The 20,391-nt window shown below is 43.0% G+C and overlaps 1 protein-coding gene across 3 annotated transcripts in view; it reads left to right on the plus strand.

Moving 5' to 3' along the window:
• The window catches only part of Sym (symplekin scaffold protein), an 80,302-nt gene extending 60,737 nt beyond the window's left edge, over window positions 1-19,565 (plus strand). Inside the window, exons 16-20 of one of the 3 annotated variants that reach the window (XM_076205700.1) lie at window positions 1,096-1,219; window positions 8,155-8,342; window positions 16,248-16,424; window positions 18,198-18,315; window positions 18,918-19,565. In XM_076205700.1, the coding sequence (XP_076061815.1) occupies window positions 1,096-1,219; window positions 8,155-8,342; window positions 16,248-16,424; window positions 18,198-18,315; window positions 18,918-18,922 (612 nt within the window). In that variant the 3' untranslated portion in view covers window positions 18,923-19,565. Of the gene's footprint in view, window positions 1-1,095; window positions 1,220-8,154; window positions 8,343-16,247; window positions 16,425-18,197; window positions 18,316-18,651; window positions 18,893-18,917 lie in introns of those variants that run through there. The other 2 variants (XM_076205697.1, XM_076205698.1) reach the window with 2 other exon arrangements.
• Window positions 19,566-20,391: the final 826 nt, after the last annotated feature.

Below are 20,391 nucleotides of genomic sequence, written 5' to 3' on the forward strand. Positions count from 1 at the left end.
ACCTCCATCACATGTAGTAATGCTGTAACCTGCTTGGTCAGCAAGTAACCCCCCTGACTCTAATATTCTAAAAGAGGTATCTTTGTACATTTTAATACAACATGTACACAAGTCTTTTTCCTCCACATAAAGGTGTGGCCGAGTCAAAACATGTTTTTTTGCCTTTATGAATGGAGATTGTGAATGGATCAAAGAGATTGTCATCTCATCAATTTCATTAATTAGTCCGTTTGGGTGAGGAGGAGGGTCATCATATGATGAAATAGTGGGAGTAAACCAGCTCTAGCTGTTGGGCCATGCTGTGGAAGTAATGCACCTCATTGCATTGCCTCTGACTTGAGAGGTTTAGTGAGGGACATGGATGTGATTGCATCTGTGAGGTGCCGAGATGGGAGGGGTGTTAGATGGGTTTTGAATGTGTATGAAGTGAGTGTGTGTTTTGGCTTTGCCACCTTCCTTAAAAGAAAAGGCTTTTTGTATGATCATAATTATTGTGTAAATAACTCCATAATGGCTGACAATGGTGTTCCCTTAGACCCTCCTATAGATATCTCTGAGAAAGAACTTTGGATTATTGTCTTTGTTGTATTAGTGTGGAACTATTTCTGTGTCACCACATGAAAATAGTAGGAGAGCAGTCATTGTTTGTCAGTTCTCCTTATAAGAAAAGGTTAACTAATACAATTGAAATTGATAGAGTTCTTGGTCCCAATCTGGAAACCAAGTACCACCCTTTGAGGTTCAGATGAAGTTTAATTAGGGATTGATAGGATTTGAACATGAGTAGCAGGGAAATGATTTTGATGTCCATTTAACAGGACCACCACTAGTAGGTACCTATCATTAGTCCCACCTTTGGTATATCTATGTATGTATTTATATTATTGAAAGCTGCAGGTCATCTGGAAGAGAGACCTGGGGGCAATGGATTGTATTTTTCATGCACCTTTTCACATAAAAACTGACAGGGAACTGCGCCCCTTCTATGACATCTATAAGCCAGTGTCATAGAAACAGTCTCACATGAATACAATATAGGCAGTTTAATGTTTCTTTTCACAAAATATCAATCTGATCTTTTATGTATCCCGACAGGTATTCAATCGTTTGTGGGGTGTGAACCTAGACACTGGTACTTCCCCTCTCACACCAGTAGACCTTCTAGTTGCCCTTCACCTCATTGATGCTGAGAAGTGTGATGTCAAAACTGTCATTAAAGGTGATAATTATTGCTGTAGTATAGATTAGCATTTTTTGATATCTTCATTGATATGTTGATATTTTGAGTGGGATGGGTGAGGGTAGGGGAATGCCTAGGTTGGCTACATCCCTTATAAGGAGGAAGATCTTGTTATATGGCTAGATAGATATTTTGTTTTTATAAGTGTGCAAGACTTTTTCCCTTCTGTGAAGGTTTATATTTAATTTTAGAAAATTTGACATTGTTATCAAAGCTGGGTCAGAGTAAAGTCAAAGATGGATAATGATGGAGTTTGGGAAGGTATGTGACAAGGGAAAATTGAAAGTAAAAGTGGGTAAAGATAAGATGATGCAATGTACAAGGGATGAGGGTAGCATTGAGTTGGAGGTAAGTCCTAAATGAGAGATGCTAGAAGTGGACAGTTTCCAGTATTTAGGGTCACATGTGGCAGAGAATGGAGTCATGGGAATGGAGATGAACTGTAGTGTGAAAGGAGCAAGTAAACATCTTGGGGGAAGGAAAAGTGTCGTATGAAATAGGTATCTGGGGATGGATGCAAAGAGAAGATTATATGAAGGTATGATTGTGCCAGTGACATTGTATGGAGACTTGGAATTTAAGGAAGACAGAAAGGAGAATTTTAAATGTGTTTGAGATGAAATGCTTGAGAAGTATGGTGGGGGCTGTGCGGATGGATAGGGTGAGAAATGAAGAGGTGAGGAGAACAGGTGTGGAAAGGGAGCTGGCAGGCAGGGCTGATGAAAAATTATTGGAATGGTTTGGGCACATGGAAAGAAAGCATGAAGAATTACTAACAAAGAGGATTTGGAAGGCAGAGGTGGGGGGAGTGAATTTGAGGGGAGGACCAAGAATAAGATGGATGGATGGGGTGAAGTTAGCCTTGCATAAAAGATTAATGTCTATTGGGCAGGGAAGGGAGAAGACTAGAGATAGGCGTGAGTGGGGAATGGTTGTGAAAGGACAATAATTTGATGTAACCAGAGGGGATTTCTCCTTGTTTTCTCTATTTTAGGATGAGGGGACAAGGAGGGGGGTAAACCAGCTTCTGCTGTCAGGCCATGGTTCTAACTGCAGTGCTTCTGACCTGGGCATTGGGTGTGGGCAGGGATGGCCCTTCATCCATAAGGAGCAAAGATAAAAGGGAAACAAATGAGTGTGATAGTTTAGCATTTATTGGTATATTCTTTGACATTGATGTTTTGAATAGAAGGGGGATGGGGTGGGTGCATGCTTAGGCTGGCTACCTCTCTTTTAATGGGAAGAAGCCTTTTGGTATGTAGATACATAATATGCTCAGCTCATAGAGGCCAACAAAGGATTCCCCTATGTGGTGGTTCTGTGAGATGGATGCCAGAGAAAGTATCTCCCTGTCACCTGTTTTCAAAACCCATCACTATCCTTACCTCTAGAGATACAGCCCCAAATATTAAACACGCTCAGATCTTTGGACTAGGCCCCAAAATCTGTATCAATTTCAGTTTTATTTCCTCCACCCTTTCACATAAGAGCTAACCACCAGCAACTATTTGCCCAAAGGGATTTGTCCCCATTTCTCTTTTTCTGCATGAGGGGATGGAGAGGGGTGATCGCCAATTAAATGAAGTGGCCTTGCTGTGGATGTGCTATGTCTTGCTACATTGCTAATGACCCAGGTCAGTGGACAAGATGCAGGGATGACCAGTCATCCAGGAGTTGCCAAGAAAAGAGGGAGGGAAGGGAGTAAATGGGAGTGGAGTATGTGGCGATGAAATGGATGGGAGTGGATTTATGCCTTTGACTTTGGCTACCTCCCTTGTAAAAGGGAAAAGGCCCTTGGAATAAGCATTTATGTATACAGTTACATTCCAGAGATCTATAGGAGGACCTGAGGCCATTACCAGCTGCTGTTCTGCAGGTTTCCATATGGTGAAACTTGAGGGAACACTTCTTTTTATCTTACAACAGAAAAGTGAGCCAGATTTTTCATACATACATATACCAAGGCTTTTTCCCCCTTACAAGGGAGGTAGCCAAAAAGGAAAAGGCATAAAATCATTCCCACCCATTCCAACCCTGAATACACTCCACACCCCTCCACCCTTCCTCTTATCTCAGCACCTCCTGGATGACAGGTCATCCCTGCACCTTGTCCACTGCCCTGGGTCAGAAGCAGTGTCGCAAGACACAGCACATCCACAGCAAGGCTGCTTCATTAAATCGGCGACCCCCCCTCTCCGTCCCCCCATGCATAAATGGAGAAGACGGGGAGAAATCCCTTTGGGCTGCGTCAAATTTTGCTCACACGTACTACCTCACCCCCCATCCCCCCCGCCCATTCCACCTCATGCATCACAACATCATCCATATACAACCATTCTCCATTCACCCCTGTCTTCTGTCCTCTCCCATCCTTCCTCAACAGACATTCCCCTCTTCCCCAAAGCCCCCTTCACCCCATCCATCCATCTCATCCTAGGATGTCCCCTCATGTTCACTCCCTCCACATCTGCCTTCCATACCTCTTTTACTAGTCTTTCTTCACTCATTCTTTCCATGTGTCCAAACCATCCTAATACTCTTTCATCAACCCTATCTCCCAACTCCTTTTCCACCCCCGTTCTTCTCCTCACCTCATTTCTCACTCTATCCAGCCTAGTAACCCCCATCATACTTCTCAGACACCTCATCTCAAACACATTCAAACTCCTTTTCTCTTCCTCTCTTATGTTCCATGTTTCTGCCCCATACAGTGCTGTTGGCACAATCACTCCTTCATACAGTCTCCTCTTAGCATCCATTCCCAAATGTCTATTCCTCATTACACTCTTCAATCCACCAAGGCATTTACTCGCTTCACTCAATCTACATTCTACCTCCACCTTCACTCCACCTTTTCCTGCCACATTTGCACCCAAGTATCTAAAACTATCCACTTCCTCCAGTCGCTCTCCCTTAATGCTCACTTCCAGTCTACTGCCACTTTCACCCCTTGTACATCTCATCACCTTACTTTTACCCACATTTATCTTTAGCTTTCTTCTATCACATACTCTCCCAAACTCTGTCACCAACTTCCTCAGTCCCTCCTCCGATCCTGCCACAAGCGCAGTGTCGTCAGCAAACAACAGCTGGCTCACCTCCCACTTTTCTCCATTTTCTTTAACCATCTCCAATCCCTGACCCACTACCCACTACCCAGATTTTTCAGTCTACGAAAATAAAAAAGAGGGAGAGCCTGAGTTTTAAGAGACTTCAATCTAGCTGAAGACTTAATATGTTAGTACATGTACAGCCTTGCTGTGGATGTGCTGTGTCTTGCGACACTGCTTCTGACCCAGGGCAGTGGACAGGGTGCAGGGATGACCCGTCATCTAGGAGGTGCTAAGATGGGAGGGAGGGTGGAGGGCTGTGGAGTGTTTTCAGGGATGGAATGGGTGGGAATGATTTTGTGCCTTTTCCTTTTTGGCTACCTCCCTAGTAAGGGGGAAAAAGCTTGGTATATGTATGTATGTACATGTACAGACACCTATTTGTAGTCACTGCAAATATTAGAAAAGAGCAAATAATAATAATGAAAAAAGTGGTATGTGGAGATCTCAATAAGATTTATGATTGGAGTAAGGGGTAGAAAAGAAAAAAAAAATTGAAGCCACAAGTTTCACTTGGAAGCCTGCAGCCCCTTTGTGGCTGGCATGGGTCCTTAGGCCTTCCCACAAATTTCTTTGGGAAGAAACTTTAGACTGTTGTTTGTGTGTTGTACTAATGTGGAACTGCTTCTTTGTCACTAGCTTAAAGTTGGAGAATATTCAATTTATCTATATACCAAAAGGCTTCTTCCCTCTCACAAGTGAGGTAGCCAGTTGAGGCACTCACCCTCCACCCATCTCACACTCGTGCAACACCTATTTGTTTGTCATGAAAATTACTTAGCTTTTTGTAAAAGAAGGGCCATCCCTGACCCCTGCCCACTGCCTGGGTTAGAAGCAGTGTAGCAAGACACAGCACCACATGAGGACCTAACAGCCAAACCTGGATTACCCCCACTACTTCATGTACAGGGCAACCCACCCTCCTCATCCCCTCACAAGTAAATAGAGAAGACTAGGAGAAATTCTTTCATATCATGTTAGATTGTTATCCATTCACAACCATTCTCCACCCGCACCTATCTCCTGCCCTCTCCCTTCCCTGCTCAACAGACATTCCCCTTTTAACTAAGTGTGATTAAAATAATTAGAATGAAATGGTCCCTTTGGGCTGTGTCAAAATATCATCCACACATAAGCACCCCCTACCCCCCTATCCCTTCCTTCCATGCATAACAATATCATCTATACACAGTCATTTTCCACTCATCCCTATCTCCTGCCTTCTCCATTCCTTGCTGAACTACCCTTCACCCCATCCATCCATCTCATCCTCAGTTGTCCTCTCAAGTTCACTCCCTCCACCTCTACCTCCCACACCTCTTTTTCTAATTTTCATTCTTTTCATGTGTCCAAACCATCCCAAAAATCTTTCAGCCCTATCTGCCATCTTTTTCACTCCCATTCTCCTCCTCACCTTGTTTCTCACTCTATCCAACCAAGTAACCCCTACCATACTTCTCAGACATTTCATCTCAAACACATTTAAAATGTTCTTCTCTGCTTCTCTTAAATTCCAAGTCTCTGCTCCATACAGTGCCATCTGCATAATCACCCCTTCATACAATCTCCTCTTTGCATTCATTCCCAGGTGCTTCTCTGAATCTACAATTTACCTCCACCACTCCTCCCTTTCCTGCCACATGTAACCCCAAATACCTGAAGCAATCCACTTCCTCCAGCCTCCCTCCTTTTAGACTTACTTCCAATTCACTACTATCTTCTATCTTGTACATCTCATCACCTTACTTTTACCCACATTTACCTTCAACTTTCTCCTATCACATACTTTTCCAAACTCCATCACCAACTCCCTTAATCTCTCCTCTGACCCTGCCACAAGTTCAGTCCATTTCCTGTTCTAACACAGGCTCTACTACTCTCATAAAAACTCCAGACTGCCTTAACAGCTTTCCCCCAATCCCCCATATCTGCAATACCTCTCATAGTACCTTGTTTACCCATTCATAAGCCTTTTCCAAGTCCACAAAGGCCCAAAAAACATCCTTACCTTTTCCCAAAGCTTTCTCACATATCTGCCTTACTGCAAAAATCTGATCCACTCAACCCCTACCTTTCCTAAACCCACACTGGTCTTCTAATCCTCTCAGTCAAAACCCTCCCACATGCCTTTCTAACTATACTCAACAAACTGATCCCTCTGAAACTACTACACTCACATTTGTCCCCTTTTCCCCCATAAATTGGAATTATACAGGTACTCCTCCAGTCTTCTGACAATCTATCCTCCCTTAGACACACATTAAACAACCTCAGCAGCCAGTCTACTACTACTCTACCTCCCTTCTTCAGACACTCTGCATGGCACCCTTATAATCCAGGAGCCTTACTTGTTCATATAATTTTCAGAGCTACTTGCACCTCATCTTTTCTTATTTCTCCTCCATTTTGCTCTCCAATCACTGTCATTTTCTTAGAACCTCACTGCTACCACCAATCCCTCCTTATTCTCCTCCATATTCAACAGCTCTCTAAATACTCTGCCTGTCTTCCCCCACTGCCTCATCTTCCATCAAGATCTGTCTGTCCATGCCTTTTACCTTTTCTTCTCTATTTAACTTGCCTCCTGATCCTCTTTTGATTTCCTTCCAAAACATCTTTATATTGCTTTCAAAATTTTCTGTCGTACTCCTACATCTGCTCTCTTTTTTGCTTCCTTTATCTTTTGTTTTGCTTCTCTTCTTTTTTCATTATGCTTCTCATATTTTTGTCTCATACTTTGTAACCAGTCCCTGCATGCTCACTTCTTTTCTTCTACTACCTTCTTCACTTCATCACCCCACCACTCACTACCCTTACTTCTATTCCCTCCCATCCTTGTTCCACATACAATCTTTGCACACCTTGTCACTTCCTCCTTGAAACACCCCCCATTCCTCTTCCACACCTACTTCCATTGTATCCTTTAACACCTCCCACACTTCTCTCAGCTTCTTATCCTCTCAACATACCTTCCACCAAAAAATTATCTGAATGATATTTTGATGCAGCCCAAAGGGATTTCTCCCCATCTTCTCTTTTTCTGCATGAGGGAACAGAGAGGGGTGGTCTCCAATTAAGTGAAGCAGCCTTGCTGTGGATGTGCTGTGTTTTGCTGCATTGTGTTTGACCCAGGGCAGTTGGTGGATGCAGGTATAACCCATGGATACGGGGATACCCATCATCCATAAGGAGCTGAGATGGGAGGGGTGGAAAGGGTAGTGGAGGGGAGTGAGATGGGACTGGGCCACCGCCCAGGTAAGGGAGAAAAAGCTCTTGGCATATAGATAGAACAAAGCAGTTACAAAAAGTAAAGAAGGAAATGACTTAGAGTCTTGGTTAGCAATGTGAGCAGTGTACTAGTGGAGTGGCCGGTTGGGGGAGGCAGGCAGGCACTGATTCATTTCCCACTGGTACAAGCCTTTCCATTAGTTTGGACATCAGTTTGTCTGTGTTGTGTTAGTGTGGGATTCTTTCTCTTGGGCTGAAAGTGGTAGGGAGAGGGGAGCATTCACCCGCTCTTAGTTCTCCCTGTGTGAAAAAGTATGACAAGTACAGTTAAGAGTTAGTAGAGAGAGAACTAGGACCCTGTCTGGAGACCTAAGTGTCAACTCTGCAGGGAGGTTGCACCTCCAGATAGAGATGAGGTGGTTGACGAGTTTTGAAAACGGGCCGCTTCACTGTCCATCTTGCAGGCCCACCTTACACAGGTACCTATCATTGGTCTCTCCTGTATTTTATGATGAAGTAAATACACATAGATGCAGACTTGTATTTATGGTGATATTAATTTTTCCCCACAATCAGCAACTGGTCTATGTTTTGCTGAGCGAAGTATATACACAGCAGAAATATTGGGCATTGTCCTGCAGCAGTTGATGGAGCAGCCTAGTCTTCCGACACTCTTCATGCGTACAGTTATCCAGACTTTGACACACTATCCAAAACTTCAGGGTTTCATCATGAATATCTTACAGCGACTTATTTCTAAACAGGTAAGCCACACTTTGATCACATGGAATGATGTGTAGTATATTTTACTGGTTCCTCAAATGCACTTGATGTACAATCATGCATTAATTAACAGAAAATATCTAACTTCACATGAATGGTATATTGTATAGATTTTGTGGTGTCTGGTTATTTTATTCAGCATAGGAGTTCCCCTCTTTTGAAGGGAATAATGACTTGTTATGACCACATATACACAGTCCTTCCTTCAGCCAAATGAAATAGACTTGCACTAGGCTGTGTTGAATGGGATTGTCATTTCCTTCATTTTGAAATGAAGAAATTATTGATTGATATTATTTTGGACAACTTGGACTGTGACATAGTTAAACAGCTATATTATTATTGGTACAGTGCTGGTAGACTGGCTGGTGAGGTTACTTAATGTTTACTGGAGAGAGGGTAGAGTGCTAGAGGATTGGAGGAGTGCCTGTATAGTTCCACTTTACAAGGGAAAAGGGGACAAGTGTGAATGTAATAGTTTCAGAGGGATTAGCTTGTTAAGTGTAGTTGGGAGGGCTTATGGGGGGATCTTGATTGAGAGGATTAGGAGAGGAACAGAGGGAGTGATTGGCAAGGAGCAGTGTGGATTTAGGACAGGTAGAGGTTACGTAGATCTGATTTTTGTGGTAAGACAGATATGTGAGAAAGCTATAGGAAAAGGTAAGGATGTTTTTTGGCCTTTTATGGATCTGGAAAAGGCTTATGACAGGGTAGACAGGAAGGCACTGTGGGAGGTACTGCAGATAGATGGGCTAGGAGGAAAGCTTCTAGGAACTGTCAAGAGTTTTTATGAGAGCAGTAGAGCATGTGTCAGGATTAGAAATGGAGAGAGTGGTTTGAGGTGAAGGTGGGACTTTGTCAGGGATGTGTTATGTCACCCTGGCTGTTCAACTTATACATGGATGGGGTGGTGCGAGAGGCAAATGCAAGGGTGGTGGGTCAGGGATTGGAGATGGTTAAAGAAAATGGAGAAAAGTGGGAGGTGAGCCAGCTGTTGTTTGCGGACGACACTGCGCTTGTAGCAGGATCAGAGGAGGGATTGAGGAAGTTAGTGACAGTTTGGGAGAGTGTGTGAAAGAAGAAAGTTGAAAATAAATGTAGGTAAAAGTAAGGTGATGAGATGTTCAAGGGGTGAAAGTGGCAGCAGATTGGAAGTGAGCATTAACCACTTCACTACGGGACTTAAATCTCGCGGGCAGCAGCCAATGCCAGCCGTACGACGTGTCGTAATAATACTCGCATCATAAAATATAGTCACCGCTTATATCGATCGTTCTCTCTTTCACCCGCAAATTTTGAAAACCACAGAGAATGGGATTCAGGGCACATTTGGGAGAATGTAAAAACACAGGGGCGACTACAATAAATATAATCAAGACGCCGATATGGCAGCGTCGCGAATCCACTTGCTTCTCATGACGCCTACGTGTGCGGCACCGTATAGAAGGGGTTAAGGGAGAGCAACTGGAGGAACTGGATAGTTTCAGATACTTGGGTGCGAATGTAGCAGGAAAGGGTGGAGTGGGGGTGGAGGTAGAATGTAGATTGAGAGAAGTGAGTAAATGCCTTGGTGGATTAAAAAGTTTAATGTGGAATAGACTTGGGAATGGATGCTAAGAGGAGATTGTATGAAGGAGTGATTGTGCCAACAGCACTGTATGGGGCAGAAACATGGAACATAAGAGAGGAAGAGAGAAGGAGTTTGAATATATTTACCTAGTTGTATTTTACAGGACTAGAGCTATGCTCGTTATGACCCGTTTTTGTATCTCTCCACATCCAGTTTGCTTTTGAAATCGTGTATAGTTTTGGCATTAACTGTTTCACTGTTCAATTTGTTTCAGACGTCAATCACTCTCTGTGGGAAACTGTTCTTTTTCAGATCTCTTCTGTAGCTGTCTTTCTTTAGTTTCTTTGCGTGTCCTCTTGTTTCTCTTTGGTCCCATTTTAATAGATCATCTCTATCAAGAACTTCCATTCCTTTCATAATTCTGAAAATGGTCAACAAATCGCCTCTCTCCCTTCTCTGCTCTTAACGTTGTCAGTTGTAATTTCTCTAATCTTTGTTCGTATGTCAAATTTGATAGTGTAGGTGCCATCTTAGTTGCCGCTCTTTGGATTCTTTCTAATTTCTTTGTGTTTTTCTTTGTGCTAGGTGCCCACATTGATATAGCATATTCTAGTTTCGGTCTTATCAATGTAACAATTAATTTCTTAAGCATCTCTTCATCCATGTAGTCGAATGCCACCTTCATTGATCTTAACAAATTGTAAATCTCTCCAAATATCTTGTTTACATGTTTGTCAGGTGTCAAGTCACTTGAGATGATTATTCCTAGGTCCCTCTCAGAGTTAACTTTCTTTACTTCTTTGTCTCCAATCATATATTTTCCCAAAACTCTATTTTTGCCTTTTCCGAACCCCATTATGCTACATTTCTTGATGTTGAAATTCATTTTGTATTTCTGACTCCATTCCCATACTTTATGTAGGTCATCTTGTAATGATCTGCAATCTTCTTCAGTTTTCACTCTCTTGAGCAATTTAGTATCATCAGCAAAGAAATTCATGTAACATTGTGTTTGAGATGAGGTGTTTTAGAAGTATGATAGGGGTTACTAGGCTGGATAGAGTGAGAAATGAGGAGGTGAGGAGGAGAACAGGGGTGGTAAGGGAGTTGGGAGATAGTGTGGATGAAAGAGTATTGGGATGGTTTGGACACATGGAAAGAGTGAGTAAAGAAAGACTAGTAAAAGAGGTATGGAAGGCAGATGTGGAGGGAGTGAACATGAGGGGGTGACGTAGGATGAGATGGATGGATGGGGTAAAAGGGGCTTTGGGGAAGAGTGGAATGTCTGTGAAGGAAGGACAAGAGAGGACAGAAGACAGGGGTGAATGGAGAATGGATGATGTTGTGATGCATGAGGTGGAATGGGTGGGGGGATGGGGGGTGAGGTAGTATGTGTGAGAAAAATTTGACACAGCCCGAAGGGATTTCTCCCTATCTTCTCTTTTCTGCATGGGGGGACGGAGAGGGGGGGGTCACCGATTTAATGAAGTGGCCTTGCTGTGAATGTGCTGTGTCTTGCGACACTGCTTCTGACCCAGTGCAGTGGACAAGGTGCAGGGATGACCCGTCATCCAGGAGGTGCCAAGATAAGAGGGAGGGTGGAGGGGAGTGGAGTGTATTTAGGGATGAAATGGGTGGGAATGGTTTTTATGCCTTTTTCTTTTTGGCTACTTCCCTTGTAAGGGGGAAAAAGCCTTTGGTATATATACAGTGCTCGACAAGGAAGTACAAACGGTTAGCGAGAATGAGTGATGAGGAGAATGAATGAGTCATAAATCAATAAACAAAAGCTCACTTCGTACCTCGAATACTTTGATGGGTGGCCTTTACGTGCAATGATCTCATGAAGGTGGTTTGGAATGGAAGTGGCGTACTTGGCAAGATGTGCAGGGGTTATACTAGCCCAGGATTGGCAAATGGCTACCTCGAGCTTGGGCACAGAGCTTGTATCTTTACCCTGCAGCTCTTGTTTAATGTGGTTCCACAGGTTTTCTATTGGGTTTATGTCAGGACTATTGCCTGGCCAGTCTGCTATGTAAGGTATATGACAGTCTTTAAGTCTTTGAGTAACACTACAAGCAGTGTGGGATGGGGCGTGATCTTGTTGAAAGATGTTAGCACCTGAGCTATTAAAAGAATCCTCCAGGGAGGTAAATGATATGGACAAGGAAGTGTGAACAGACAAGTGGGCAGAGCTAAGGGTAGGGTTTATGACGCATGCTATCAATCATCCCTCAGTTGCCTCTTAGCCTTCGTGGGAAGCCTTTTTGTTCCGTGAGTGTTCTGGTGACGCCACCTAGGCGGTCAGTGTTTTTTGCAGACAGAGGTGCTTTCTAGCCTTAATATGGGCAAGAACAAGTATTTATCACAAAGAGACAATAACCCAGATCATACATACAGTATATACATATACCAAAGGCTTTTTCCCCCTTACACGGAGGGTAGCCAAAAAGAAATAGGCATAGAAATCACTCCCACCCATTTCACTTCCCACATATTCCACTCCCCTCCACCCTCCTCCCTCCCTCCTATCTTGGCACCTCCTGGATGACGGGTCATCCCTGCATCCTGTCCACCACCCTGGGTCAGAAGCAGTGTTGCAAGACACAGCACATCCACAGCAAGGCCGCTTCATAAATTTGGCGACCACCCCCCCCCTCTCCGTCCCCTCATGCAGGAAAGGAGAAGACGGGGAGAAATCCCTTCGGGCTGCGTCAAATTTTTCCTCATACATACTTTCTCACCCCCCGTCCCCCACCCACTCCCCCTCATGCATCACAGCATCATCTATACACAACCCTTCTCCATTCACCCCTATCTTCTGTCCCCTCCCGTCCTTCCTCTACAGACATTCCTCTCTTTTGCAAAGCCCCTTTCACCCCATCCATCCATCTCATCCTAGGATGCCCCCTCATAATCACTTCATCCACCTCTGCCTTCCACACTTCTTTTACTAATCTTTCTTCACTCTTTCCATGTGTCCAAACCATCCCAATACTCTTTCATCAACCCTATCTCCCAGCTCCCTTTCCACCCCTGTTCTCCTCCTCACCTCCTCATTTCTCACTCTATCAAGCCTAGTACTCAAACACATTCAAACTCCTTCTCTCTTCTTCTCTCATGTTCCATGTTTCTGCCCTGTACATTGCTGTTGTCACAATCACTCCTTCATATAACCTCCTCTTAGCATCCATTCCCAAATGTCTATTTCTCATTACACTTTTTAATCCATCAAGGCATTTACTCACTTCTCTCAATCTACATTCTGCCTCCACCCCCACTCCTCCCTTTCCTGTCACATTCGCACCCAAGTATCTGAAACTATCCACTTCCTCCAGTTTCTCACCCTTAATGCTCACTTCCAGCCTACTGTCACTCTCTCCCCTTGTACATCTCATCACCTTACTTGTGCCCACATTTATCTTCAGCTTCCTTCTTTCACACACCTTCTTAAACTCTGTCACTAACTTCCTCAATCCCTCCTCTGATCCCACTACAAGTGCAGTGCCATCAGCAAACAACAGCTGGCTCACCTCCCACTTTTCTCCATTTTCTTTAATCATCTCCAACCCCTGACCCACTACCCTTGCATTCACCTCTCGCACCACCCCATCCATGTAAAGATTGAACAGCCAGGGTGACATAACACACCCCTGACGAAGTCCCACCTTTACCTCAAACCATTCGCTCCCTCCATTTCTAATCCTAACACAAGCTCTACTACTCTCATAAAAACTCTTGACTGCTCTTAACAGCTTTCCTCCTATCCCATATATCTGCAGTACCTCCCACAGTGCCTTCCGATCTACCCTGTCGTAAGCCTTTTCCAGATCCATAAAAACCAAAAAACATCCTTACCTTTTCCTATAGCTTTCTCACATATCTGTCTTACCACAAAAATCTGATCTACACATCCCCTACCTGTCCTAAAACCACACTGTTCCTCACCAATTACTCCCTCTGTTCCTCTCCTAATCCTCTCAATCAAGACCCTCCCATAAGCCTTCCCAACTACACTCAACAAACTGATCCCTCTGTAACTACTACACTCACACTTGTCCCCCTTTCCTTTGTAAAGCAGAACTATACAGGCACCTCCAGTCCTCTGGCACTCTACCCTCTCTTAAACAAACATTAAATAACCTCACCAGCCAGTCCACCATAACTGTACCACCTTTCTTCAGACATTCTGCATGGCATCCATCCAACCCAGGTGCCTTACCTGCTCTCATCATCTTAACAGCTGCTTTCACTTCATCCTTCCCTATTTCTCCTCCATTTTCCTCACTCATCACTCATTTTCTTAGCACTTCCCACTGCAACTACCTTTCCCTCCCTATCCTCCTTCACATTTAGCAACTCCCTGAAATACTCTTTCCACCTTCCTCTCACTGCCTTCTCTTCCATTATCATCTCTCCATCTGCACCTTTTACCTTTTCTTCTCTACTTGATTCACCTCCTCTTTCTCTTTTACTTTCCTTCCAAAACATCTTTTTATTACTTTCAAAATTTTCTGTCATACTCTTTCCCCATTTCACATCTGCTCTCCTCTTTGCTTCCTTTATCATGCTTAACTTCCTTTCTCTTTACTTTGTACCTCTCATACGATTCCCTTGTCCTAATTTGAAGCCAATTTATGAATGCCGCCTCCTTCTCTTCTACACCCTTCTTTGCTTCCTCATCCCACCACTCTCTACCCTTCTTTCTGTTTCCTCCCGCCCTCCTTGTTCCACACACCATCTTTGCACACCTTATGACTCCCTCCTTGAACCATCCCCATTCCTCCTCCACTCCTAGTTCTACTCTATCCTTTACTCTCTCCCACTCCTCTCTCAACTTCCTCTTACACTCATTCTCTTTTTTTTCCTCATTTAAGCAGTTTACTCTGATACCCAGATCATAGCTTTACATAAATCTGGTCACCAAACAAAGGAAATAATAGAGCAGGTTGGGGTTGGCAAGACGTCTGTGTGCAAGTGGGTTGCCATTTTTAAGAAGGAAGGTGGCTGTGACACACCTGGTTACAAACCAAGGAAAAAGTACCCCAAAAAGACATTCCCTCTTGCTACTATTGTTATCAAGAGACAGAGCATAATCCACATGTTACCGCCAGAAAAATAAAAGAAAGTAACCTGGGACTCTTTGGGGAGGTTAGTGTGCGAACAGTTAGCTGCCGCATTCACGACCTTGGGTACAGAAGCCACCGCCCGGTGAAGAAGCCTCTTCTCACTCTTAACCAGAGGCGCCATAGGGTCGAGTTTTGCAAGAAATATGTTCAGTGGGATGATGACAAATGGCTGGATATTCTCTGGACTGATGAGTCCACCTTTACTGTGACTGGCAATAGGGGTGGAAACATGTATCGGCGTGCGGGTAGCGACCCTCTTGACCCCCGGTACGTTCAACAAACAGTAAAACACCCTGATTCTCTCATGGTATGGGGAAGTTTTAGTGGAAGAGGACTTGGGAGCCTTGTTGTACTACCGAAAAATGTAAAAGTGAACCAATATGTGTATTATGAACTCTTAAATGACCACCAGGAGGATTCTTTTAATAGCTCAGGTGCTAACATCTTTCAACAAGATCACGCCCCATCCCACACTGCTTGTAGTGTTACTCAAAGACTTAAAGACTGTCATATACCTTACATAGCAGACTGGCCAGGCAATAGTCCTGACATAAACCCAATAGAAAACCTGTGGAACCACATTAAACAAGACCTGCAGGGTAAAGATACGAGCTCTGTGCCCAAGCTCAAGGCAGCCATTCGCCAATCCTGGGCTAGTATAACCCCTGCACATCTTGCCAAGTATGCCACTTCCATTCCAAACTGCCTTCGTGAGATCATTGCATGTAAAGGCCACCCATCAAAGTATTAGAGGTACGAAGTGAGCTTTTGTTTATTGATTTATGACTCATTCATTCTCCTCATCACTCATTCTCGCTAACCGTTCGTACTTCCTTGTCGAGCACTGTATGTATTATTATTATTATTATTATTTATTCTATTATCATTATTGTTATTATTATTATTATTATTATTATTATTATTATTATTATTTTTTTTTTTTCAAGTTTGTTCAGAATGCCATTTGTAGCATAAACCACACCACTTCAAGCAGGCTTATCAGAGTCCAAGTTAATCAAATTATGGCAGCTAACCAGGCTATGCATAACCCTGGAAGGGGAAAGGCTTACGTGATAACTTGTATTTTAAGAGTTTTAGTCTAGCATAACCAAGTCAATTGATTTGTTATACTTATTTTTTATTTTAATTTTCTTTCCTATTTTATTTATTATTTTTTGGTGCTATAGGTTTGGAAACACAAAAAGGTGTGGGAAGGTTTCATCAAGTGCTGTCAAAGGACAACACCCCAGAGCTTTACTGTGTTGCTCCAGCTGCCCGCAACACAGTTAGAAGATGTCTTCAACACTGTTGGAGAATTGCAGGGGATGCTACGTAATCACATCAGTACCTTTACAGATAACCAAGTAAGTTGTTGTCATTTTTTTTGTGTGATTATGGAGGTCATCACCCATCAATAAGATAATACATACAAGCATATATATATATATATATATATATATATATATATATATATATACACACATATATATATATATATATATATATATATATATATATATATATATATATACATACATACATATACCAAGGCTTTTTCCCCCTTACAAGGGAGGTAGCCAAAAAGGAAAAGGCATAAAATCATTCCCACCCATTCCATCCCTGAATACACTCCACACCCCTCCACCCTCCCTCTTATCTGAGCACCTCCTGGATGACGGGTCATCCCTGCACCTTGTCCACTGCCTTTTCCCCTTTACAAGGGAGGTGATTAGGTGAAAACATGTACCCACCCTCTACTCATCCCATATCCATCCAAAACCCATTTGTTGGACTTGCTTGTCTTAGCACCTTGTGGATGAAGGATCATCTCTGTCCCTTGCCCAAAGCTTATGTCAGAGGCAATGCAGTAAGACATAGCACCACCACAACAGGAGCCAACAACTGAAGCTAGTTTACCCCCACCTCTTCATTACATGGCAATCTTCCCTCCACAGCTTCATTGAATGGTGATCCTCCCTTCACCACTTCATTGAATAGTGATCCATCCCCATGCAGAAAGACATAGCACCACCACAACAGGAGCCAACAGCTGAAGCTAGTTTACCCCCACCTCTTCATTACATGGCAATCTTCCCTCTACAGCTTCATTGAATGGTGATCCTCCCTTCACCATTTCATTGAATAGTGATCCATCCCCATCTTCTACTTTGGAATTTACAGAGCAGACAAGACCCCCTTTGGGGTACTTCAATTTTTCATCCATTCACAGCTGTTCTCCGCTCACACCTGTCTTGGCCTCTCCCTACCATATATGACAGACATTTCTCTTTCATCCAGTACCTTTTTGACCCCTTCCATCCACCTCATTTGTAAGTCTTCCCATGTTTACTTCATCCACCTTTGCTTGCCACACTCTGTTAGTCTATCTTCACTCCTTTATATACCTAAACCATCCCAGTAATCTTTGGTCAACCCTATCTACCAGTTCTTTATCGATGCCTGGTCTCTTCATCATCTTTTCACTTCTCATTCAATCCATCTTCATAACCCCAATGATATTTCTTAAACACTTCATCTCAAACATGTATGTTTTTATTTTCTACCTCCTTTAAACTCCATATAGTGGTGTGGGCACATTCACATTTATGGGTTACAGTAATTCTTTCCTTGAGCTTCATTGACTAGAAACCTGCAACCCCACATTTGATGGCAATAGTCCTCAGGTTCTCCCTTAGACCTCTGTTAAGAACTAGTGGACTGCTCTCTGTTTTATATTAGTGTGGGATTGATGTAAGTGGAGTAGGAAACACAGGAGTCTTAACTAGTCAGGAATAAACTCAGACTAAGACTCCTGTGTTTCCTACTCCACTTACGTCAACCTGTCAGAATGTCTCAACATAGTGTGGGATTGTTTTATGTCATTAGCTTATAGTGGTAGAGAGAGTGTCCAAGAGTTGTCAGTTTATGTGAAAAGTTGTGAAAATACAAAGTTGATGGAGAGACTTTGGGCCTAGTCTGAAGACTGAGTATCAGCCCCCTAGAGTTGCACCTCCAGAGAGAGGTGAGGTTGTTGACAGGTTTTGAGAATTGGTGGTAAGGAGATCACTTGTTGGTACCTTATGTGGGGCACAAAGGTTACATGTGTGATCATACTCTTCTTTTTTTTACCCATACAGAGAGCCCACATCTCCCGGGGCATAATGGAGTTGATTGAGGGACCAGAACATGCACCCCAAGTGGACATTGAAGAAGACATGGGGGATGATCTGAATAACTCAAATCAAGGCAGCAATGGTATGTTGTAGCCTCCATGCTTCATGTCTTGGAAGTCTTGATGCATTTTCATTTATGGGTATCATTTTATACAAACTTCCCTTAAAAAAAAAAAAAACTTATTATGGATACCTCAGAATTGTAGGTTTTCTGCAAGGAAGAAGCAGATTGATTGACTCTAGTTCATATCCACAGGAGTGCTCGACTTTGCACTTATTGTTGGTATGACAATGGATGTACAAAAAAGTGTGACAAGAGTGAAAATAATCACAGCATCCTAACTACTGCATGGAGTACAGTTAAATGTATTGGTTTCAAATCAAACAGGCAAATGGAAACAGTTCTTATTTCTTCCAGAATTCTGTGACTATGTAGAAGCCTAGACCATAGCAACATAAGCTCCCCTGTACTGACCACCAAAAGAATTGATGTCATTCATTATTGACTTGCCAACCAATCATGTTCATGTTAGGGGAGGGGAGGAGGAGGAAGAGGGCTGTTTGTCTAATTGGATGGTATATCCCTTTTCATTTTTAAATTGGTTAATACCTTTGTGTTAATTATATCCTTGTGTCACAACAGATTCATAGCTTCTTGTTGATTTAGTGATTTTTTTTCCCTAGTTTGATCATCTCTTTCACTGCAGGAGTTTCCTTCAACACACAACTCGTGGGTGGGTTTCACTGAGAGTCTGGAGAATGAGGGTGGAACAGTGCCTTCAAGCCTGCTGCAGTGAGACACTTCTCAGTGATTCTGTGGTTGACACTGAAGAGAAAGAGAGACCAACAAATGAAATGTTCATCAGAAGCACATCAAAGACAAGAAAGTAATGAGTGAAATGATGACCACGTCATTAAACCTCACAAGGTTATAGGTGCTCCTTCCCAAAGTTTTGTATGATTTAGATTTTTATACTTAACTAATAAATTTGTGTATTATATGCCTGAATGATTTATTTCAGCAAGGTACCTAAGCTATGATGATATTTGTCATAGAGTTAAAAATAATTTGTGGGGAAGACACCCTTTTAATGAGGTCTAATGTTGTGCCTGAAGAATGTGTATAGATACATATACCAATGGCTTTTACATCCTTACAAGGGAGGTAGCCTAAGTCAATGGCATAGATCCACTCCCACCCAATTCATCCCCACATACTCGACTCCCATTCACCACCCCTCTCTCCCACTTTTCTTGGCTCCTCCTGGATGACGGGTCATCCCTGCATTTCGCCCACTGCCCTGGGTCAGAAGCAATGTAGCAAGACACAACAAATCCACAGCAAGGCCACTTCATCTAATTGGCAACCCCCCTCTCTGTCCCCTCATGCAGAAAAAGAGAAAACGGAGAGAAATCCCTTTGGGCTGCATCAAAAAATCATTCGCACATACCCCACCTGCTCCCCGTGCATCACAGCAGCATCCATACACAACCAATACATAAAAAAAAACAATTATTTGTTCTCTCGAATTTCATTTCCACTTTCATATGCATCCTTACTCTCAGTAAGGATGCATAGAAAGTGGAAATGATATTCGAGAGGAGAACATCTAATAGTTTTTCAGTCTGAGACTACAGAATTAACCCCTTCAATACGGGCCAAAATCTCGCAGGCAGCATTAGCTGCCAGACGGGCAATGTTGCGTCATAATACTCGCATTATGAAAAATAAAATTACCGCTGTATTGCTCATTCTCTTTCACCCATGAATTTTGATAACCATAGAAAATATGATGAAGCCAGTTTACAGAGTATGGGGGTCACGCAGGTACAACTACAATATATATAATCATAACGCCGACATCGGCATCCTCGCGTACCCACTTGCTCCTCATGACGCCTATGTAGGGGTCATCGTATCGAAGGGGTTAAGAGACTGGTCTTCTTTTTGTGCCACAATGATATACAGACCCTACAGCCCCTGCAGACCAAAGGCAGACAACATTTTGTCTGTGATAGAGGAAATCTCTATTCATAGAGAAATTATGCTACTTTATTATAATGTGAGTTTCCCTCCTTTATGCTGTCCCTGTACTCTTAATACTGTCCTGTACCACTTCTCTGAATATTCATTTCCTTTTTTGCCAAAGCCTGTGGT

This window comes from Oratosquilla oratoria, chromosome 22 (genome assembly GCF_046742065.1).
Source record: "Oratosquilla oratoria isolate Oo_2021 chromosome 22, ASM4674206v1, whole genome shotgun sequence".
In the NCBI taxonomy this organism is placed as follows: Eukaryota; Metazoa; Arthropoda; class Malacostraca; order Stomatopoda; family Squillidae; genus Oratosquilla; species Oratosquilla oratoria.